Source organism: Orycteropus afer, unplaced genomic scaffold (genome assembly GCF_000298275.1).
Source record: "Orycteropus afer afer isolate SDZICR_OR568_19922 unplaced genomic scaffold, OryAfe1.0 scaffold00035, whole genome shotgun sequence".
Lineage (NCBI taxonomy): Eukaryota > Metazoa > Chordata > Mammalia > Tubulidentata > Orycteropodidae > Orycteropus > Orycteropus afer.
In genome coordinates, this window is record NW_006921622.1 from 2,081,566 (window position 1) to 2,089,721 (window position 8,156).

The 8,156-nt window shown below is 33.7% G+C and overlaps 1 protein-coding gene across 1 annotated transcript in view; it reads right to left on the minus strand.

Annotated features, from left to right (window-relative positions):
- Nucleotides 1–897: 897 nt before the first annotated feature.
- The window catches only part of TRDMT1 (tRNA aspartic acid methyltransferase 1), a 101,244-nt gene continuing 93,985 nt past the window's right edge, over nt 898–8,156 (minus strand). Inside the window, exons 9-11 of the mRNA XM_007936331.2 lie at nt 7,384–7,441; nt 6,153–6,282; nt 898–998 (exon numbers count right to left, since the gene is read on the minus strand). Of these exons, the coding sequence (XP_007934522.1) occupies nt 898–998; nt 6,153–6,282; nt 7,384–7,441 (289 nt within the window). The remainder of the gene's footprint in view (nt 999–6,152; nt 6,283–7,383; nt 7,442–8,156) is intronic.

The following is an 8,156-nucleotide window of genomic DNA, read 5'->3' on the forward strand; positions in this document are numbered from 1 at the left end:
AAGGTTAATTCACAGAATAGCACCATATGGAATGGGGTCAACAGGCAGCATTTCCTCCCTTACATTTCAGTCCCATGCTATGTTCCTTAGAATGTGATGGCAAATCCAAGTTACAACAATTAAGCAGATAAAGAAAGGGAAGGTAAACCCTGATCATATCAACTAAGAGAAATGTGTACATGTGAAATGAGAACAAGAGTTTTGCCCTTCAGATGGAGGTAGATAAAAAGATAACCAGATTATATTAACTTTAATTTTCTGAAGCCTCTTGATAGAGAGGCAATCAAGAATTTAGGTGTTTTGCTTTGACATATTCTTCACAGTGTAGTGTAAGCTGAATGATGAGAGCTTGGTTTAAAATATTAAATATATTTGTTTCGATAAAACAGAAGAAAGTAAAAAGGATAGAAATAAAGTTAAACTGTCAAATATTTAAAACAATCTAGAATTAGAATCATCATCTTAGAATTAGAAGTATTCATTTAATAAAAAAGTGAAATGATAGGATTCATAAAACAGCTTCTTTAATTAACATTCAAAATAATTTCTCAGGTTAAGAACTTTTTGATATAAAATATTCATGTAGACATTAAAATGCAAATGTTTCAAATTTGTCTACGCCATGTTGTAAAGAGAATATTTTACATACATTCAACAATTCTGTATGAAAATATTTTATCTATTAAGTATAACAATAATTTTCATTTAACAAAGTACAGTAATATAAATTTAAAGAAATAAATTAACGACAATTTGTAAATATTTCTAAACTCCTTATTAAAAAAAAGAGTAAAATAATTTAATTGAATTTAGTTAAAACTAATCCGTGAAAGAATTTCAGAATTATCATCTGAACATGAGGGAACACCATGACTATCTTTCAGAATTATTTCAAAATCATTCATAGAGAATTTTTATTAGTTTAGCTACTATATGCACGTTGAGACTATTTCCAAGGAGACGATAACGCTGCTTCACTGTTATCTTCTCAGGAAATCCTACAAGAGAGAGATGATAATTTATAATACAATCATTTATAATATTAATTTCCAGACATAAAAAGACACACTTAGTAAGGGCTAAGTGGGCATTTACACAAATAAGTCCTTCAGGTCTCCATGAAATTTCAATTAGCTAATGAGAATTTTGAGCCAAAAATATTATATAACTTTACATTGTCTACATAATGTAATGTTATCATTTAATATTATATAATACCATAGCATGCTCGGTACACACATATGTACAAGCAACAATCACAGAACTCACAGCAATCTACATAATAATAGTGCACTTTAGGAAAAGCAGTGATTACCTTTATTTCCTATTTACTTTTTTTAATAACAGCAATATTTTTAGACATAATTCACATACCATAAAATTCACCTTTTTGAAGTGTACAATTCAGTGTTTTCTAGTATATTCACAGAACTTTGCAACCATTGTTGTTACTTGCTGTCAAGTCTACGCTGACCCATAGAGGCCTTATGTATAACAGAACTATATTTAAGACCTGGTCTTGTGCCATCTCCATAATTTTTGGTATGTTTGAGGCCACTGTTAAGTATATTGATTGGGTCAATCCACCTCACTGATGGTTTCTTCATTTTTGCTGATCCTCTGCTTCTACCAACCATGATGTCCTTTTCTAGTGATTGTTCTTTCTTGATGATGTCTCCAAAAAGCAAGACAAAATCTCTCCATCCACCCTTCTAAGAAGCATTCAGGTTGTATTTCCTCTGGTAGTCCATAGCATATATTCAACCATTACACTAACTAATTGAAGATCATTTTTACCACTCTAAATAAAAAATTCTATACCCATTAGCTGTCATTCTCTGTTTCCCTCTGTCACCTACCCTTCATCTCCTCTATTCCGGTAATCACTAAGCAACTTTGTGTTTCAAAGAATTTGCCTATTTTGGACATTTCACATAAATATAACTATACAACAAACATGTGACCTTTTGTGTTGGCTTCTTTCTCTTAGCATGATGTTTTTGAGATTCATGCACATTGTGTTATATACCAAAACCTTTCTTTTTATTTTCAAATAATATTTGACTGTATTAAATACACCACATTTAGTTTTCCAATCATCCATTGATGAGCATCTAGGTTGTTTCCATTTTTTGGCTATTATGACTAAAGCTATTATAAACATCTGTGAATAAGACTTAGTGTAGACACATGTTCTCAATTCTCTCAGAGTAGAATTGTTGGGTCATCTAGTCATCCTCTTTGAGGAACTGCCATACTGTTTTCCAAACTAGTTATGCCATTTTACATTCCCCCTTCAGAAGTGCATGAAGGTTCTAATTTCTCCACATCTTCACTAACACTTGTTATTATCTGATTTATTTTTTTAATAGCCATTGTAATATATGAAGTAAAATCTTTTTTCAAGTTTTGATTTACATTTTCCCCGATGACTGATGATGTTGAGCACCTTTTCATATGCTTTTTGGCCATTTGTATTTCTCCTTTAAAAAATGTCTATTCAAATCCTTTGCCCATTTTTCAGTTGGGTCATTTATCTTTCTATTATTAAATTGTAATAATTTATATATTCTGAATATAAGACCCTCACAGTAGTTTTTTATGCTTTGCTTCTACAAGTTGACTTTCTCACATTAGGCTTCTATTTGCTACATTTTTTTCAAAGTAAAACGGTCTATAAATACAAATTTGCTGGAACAAAAGCCTTACAAATATCACCATAAGAAAATGATCCATGGGTAACACTATACACTGTAATGTTAGTTACAATGCCACAAATTCACATTCTGTACTCTCTGGTATAGCAAGTAAATAAAGAAAAATTAAATGAGATTAATAAAGAGAAGGAAATAATTGAAAAAATTAAGAATTGCCAAGTTTCATATACTTGTAAGAACCAGAAGATAGAGTTGGTTATGGTAAAGTTGCTTCATTAACAATTAACATTATATTTACTGCAATAAAATAAGTGATTACTATAATAAAGCTATATTTGCAATAAACATGATTATTGCTGACCTAACGAAAATATGCCTTAGGCGAGTACACTGCTCAATGTTATCTAAAAATTTATTTACTTCAAAGTAGCTAGAGGTTCAAATGTATCTAAAAAAAGCCATTTAGTATATTCCAGGGATGATCTTTTACAATATTAAGATTACATTAGAGGAGAAGAAAAGTTTAAAAGTAAGTCAGAGTTATAAATATTATGTTAATGTTAAAATCTAAACTAGGAAAATTAATTTTTTAAAGTTAAGAGGTGATATTTTAAAACTTAGAAACATTAAAAATAATAATAATCATCTTCAAATACAAAGAAACATAGAATTAACAAGGTCAAGTTATAGCTTTCATCGAACAAGTGAGGTTACTGTCCTTCATTCCAAAGTCTACTATTTTACACATGCATACCACCAGTCACAAAGAGAACCAGGACAAACTATGCAAGAGATCAATGCAAATCCATCATTGCCAGTGGACAAACAACTCAAACAATACCCATTTTGGATCCAGAATCAATAATCAGGAACACATGAAAGCTCAGTAAAGGGGGTCACCTTGAGGCAAGTTGACTATATAAATACATCACATTTCCAAAGAAATTTAAGCTATTAAAAGGCTTACATTTATTATACATTTTTTCAGATGACTGTAAATACTTTACCCACCTAAAATTCAAAAATGAGAAAAACATATTTATAGGAAAGGTTATAAAAGCAAACAAATGTCTATGATTTAAAAATTAAAAAGCTACCTTTTTTTCCCCCACTATGTACCAAGCATTGTCTAAGCATTTGATATATACTAACTTATTTAACTGTCAGAACAGCTCTTATGAAGTATGCGTAGTTGAAGTAGAGCTAGGATTAAAACCCAGACATCCTGGCTCTGGGGTCCCTACTACTGACTGACAATTTCAGTGTTATCAAAGTGACTAATACCTCTTGAAAAAACAAGCAGTGAAATAAAAGTTACGAATGTTTCATAAGATAATCTCTTTTCTCACTTGAACTCACTGCCATCGAGTCAACTGCAACTCATAGCAACCCCTCCTTGGGTTTCCCTTTGGGTTTCCAAGGTGCTATCTCTATGCAAGTAGATTGCCCAAACTTCCTTTTTAGGAGTGGCTGGTGGGTTTGAACTGCCAGCCTTCTGGTTAGCAGTCAAATGCCTTAGGCACTACGCCATCAGAGCATCTACTTTAGTACCTCTGATTTCTCATTCTCTTAAGAAAAATAGGAAAATAGACTTGGAATTAAAATTTTTGAGCTAAAATCTCAGCTCTTTATTTGTTTTGTGATGTTCTCACTCACCTTGGGATAAGCAATTAAGGTCCGTGTTTTCCTTAATAATACTCTCCATGTATTTGGGCCTGAATAAGATCACCAAGAAAAAGGTATGGAGTATACAACAGAGCTGGTTGCTCTGACTACAGTGGGAAATTCAACTACCAATAGAACAAATTAAACTGGCAGTTTGTCCCCAGCAAATAAAAGGATTGTATTCAAAAACCTTATCTGTAATCCTTTACTGATAATTTGAAACAGGTTCTATTTAACCCATTAAGTACTTCAAGAATGTTGTTGTTGTTATGTGCCTTGGAGTGGACCCCTTCCTTGGGTTTCCAAGGCGGTATCACTATGGAAGTAGATTGCCCAATCTTCCTTCCAAGGAGTGGCTGGTGGGTTTGAACCGCCAGCCTTCTGGTTAGCAGCCAAGTGCCTTAGCCACTACGCTACCAGAACTCCTACTTCAAGAATTGTTGTTATGTGCCGTCGAGTCAAACCCGACTCATAGCGACCCCTCCTTGGGTTTCCGAGGCAGTATCACTACGGAAGTAGGATTGCCCAACCTTCCTTCCGAGGAGTGGCTGGTGGGTTTGAACCGCCAGCCGTCTGGTTAGCAGGCAAGTGTCTTAGCCACTATGCTACCAGAGCTCCCACTTCAAGAATAGTACTGTATTAATATTACAGCAGCATTAGATTTAGCAAAGTTTGGGTTTTCTGTGAGGGTGGGGGAATTAATTCAAACTCTCAAAATTATCAAATATATATTTCCTCCCTCTGTAGCCCTGGAAAAAGCACCAGTGCTGTGGTGGTTAAAGCATTTGGCTGCTAACCAAACTAGCCACTCCTCAGGGAAAAGATAAGGCAGTCTGCTTCTGTAAACATTTACAGCCTTGGAAACCCTGTGGGCAGTTCTACTCTGTTTTTAAGGGTCACAATGACTGAAATCAACTGGATGGCAGTGGATTTGGTTTGTTAGCCCTGGAAGCATGTTAGGAAAGTCCATCCTTCACTTTTTCCAAGAGCCAGGTACTGGGAACACACCCAAGCCCAGCTCTGAAGACAGTATGTCAGTGATACTGCCTCAGAAACCCAAGGAGGGGTCACTATGAGTCCGGTCCAACTCGGCACATAACAACAACAACAACAACAACGTAATCCCTGGATTCTCCTGACTGCAAATGGAGTTAAGGCTTTGTCTTGCTCACACTCCAACTTGAATTTTTTTTTTTTTTTTTAATCTTGAGATTCCCTGCTTCAGATCCTCTAATCATTTTGCCTATTTGGGACCTGTGCTCTTGAGTCACCCTTTCTTCCAATTAGGAAAGTTCCTTCTTAGGTCCCTTTCCAACTTCTCTCCTGTAGACTTAAATCTTATAGGAAAGAAAAAAGGTACACATTTCATAAGATTTTGAGAAGCATAAATACAAATACATTTTCCACAGGAAAAAAAAAAAAACCTACTTCATAGAAAAGACAATCTATGTATTCTTTCACAAGATCAAGGGAAGAGTTACTTGGACAGGACTTCTGGATGCAAGAAAACAAACCAGAGAAGGGGATGCTATTAAAGAGAAGGGGAGAGAGGCAAAGAAGCACTGATTAGCCTCTTCTGTCACCACCCCCCACTTTGGACCATCGCTGGAATAAAGGAGAACTGAGTTTGAAGGGAATTAACTGAGGCAGGTTCTAAGGGGAAGAGGAGAGAAAGGAAAACACCGAAAGACAGCACAAGCAGGAGAGGAAGATGGTTTCCTGTGGTCATCCAGCTGGCTGAGGGTTGTTCATAAAATACACACGTCAGTCCCCAATAAATTCTGAGACCTTTAATATATGAATAGTATGGTCTGCATGTAGCCTACATACCAAACTCTGGAGGAAATCCGAGAAGATTTGCTATTTCTTTAGGAGTGAAATATCGTAGTTTAAGCATTAACAATTTTGTTATCTTTTCTTCTTCTGATAAATTGCTAAGAGATTTGTAGATATTCTCAATCTGTAAGAAAACAATCAAGGTAATTGATAAAGCAGTGTGCAACTAGACTTCTTAAAGTAAGATTGCCTATTGGGAGACGGTTTCAAAATGATGAACATACAGCCTGCTATAACATATGATAGCAAAATGCACTCCACAGAGCAAAACGTTTCTGTGCAATAAACTAAACAATTAGCTCATTAACGGTCATTTAAACTTTGGGGAAAAAAATGAAAAGATCAGAATACTTTTCAGTATTTTTCATGTTTGATCTCTCTCTAATATGAAATCATAAGAATGTAAACAACAAATGGCAATACACTATAAAAGAATATAGGGAAAGATATAAAGAAAACTTGACAGACCAATGGCATCAATTTATCAATTTTATAATGCTAACAAGTAGATCATTATAATGTTTACTGTTTATAATCAGTTTCACCAAATAAAGATATTTTCTAAAATGATAAAATACAATAAATAAATGATTTCTCAAATCCAGACATTATATGCTTATAATAGCATTTTATCAGGGGTAAAATTTATTAATGGTAAGAGCTATAAATCAGTATAAAGATGATAATGTAATTTCCCTTTAAAACTACATAAAACTTGCTTTATATCAGGCTTGTATTAAACCATGACATCATGAAGGATTTATAACTTAAGTATTAAAAAGCACATTGCTAAAACAGAGTTTTTTCCTTTAAAAGGTAGTTTTATAGTATGCTCCCCAGAAAGTTTCCAAAATTAAGATGTTTTGTGTTTAATTTTAGAGAATATTAAATATTAAGGCTGAATTTCAATTTACTATTTATGGAATTAAAATAAACAGAAGGTAAGAGTAATAAAGCAGGAAAATTAAAACATAAAACATTCCTTGTGGATAAACTCATATCCAGCAACAAGAAAATATAGATTTATTCTATAGTAAAGAATCATATATGTAGATACAGATGTCTATATGAATATATATATATAGATAGATAGATATATAGATATATTCATTCTTAGGTGAACATGTAAAATTATTTTAACATTCTTAAATTAAATATTAATCATAATTTTATTTTAAATACTATTTTCAAATATTTTAATTTAGCTTTAAAACTTACATAGTACCTGCACATCTTCTGCAGTTTGTAACACAGATCCTGTACCTTCTACAAAGCTTCCATAACTGAAAAATTAACAAAATATTATGTAGCATCTAATGTATTTAACACTAAATTTCTTAAATATTTTTTGAGATAATTGATCAATCAATATAATTACATCATTCTGAAATATTCTAAATAATAACACTTAAGCATGCTTTACAATTTAAAAATCACTAGTATTATAGTGCATAAGGCCCTTGACTGCTAACCAGAAGGCTGGTGGTTCAAACCCACCAGCCACTCCTAGGAAGGAAGGTTGGGCGATCTATTTCTGTAGTGATACCACCTCGGAAACCCAAGAAGGGGTCGCTTTGAGTCATGTCCGACTCGACAGCACATAACAACAACAGGTAAAAAGACTAGGCAAGATCTTTCCATTAGAACTCCTCAGAAACTAAATTTGGCACAGCTTTTTGAGTCATGTAAATATCATTTAATTACGTATTTCTTTGTATTAACTGTCATTTCTTTAATGTTCACCACTAGAAAGGATGCACTTGTTGTGACTTTGTATTCAAATGCTGTCAATATTAGCATCTCTGTCTCATTAAACCAAATGTTACATATTCATATATACAACCAAACTCACTGCTGTGGAGTCCACCCCAACTCATAGCAACCCTTCCTTGGGTTTGTAAGGCGGTATCACTATGGAAGTAGATTGCCCAATCTTCCTTCTGAGGAGTAGCTGGTGGGTTTGAACTGCCAGCCTTCTGGTTAGCACTCAAATGCCTT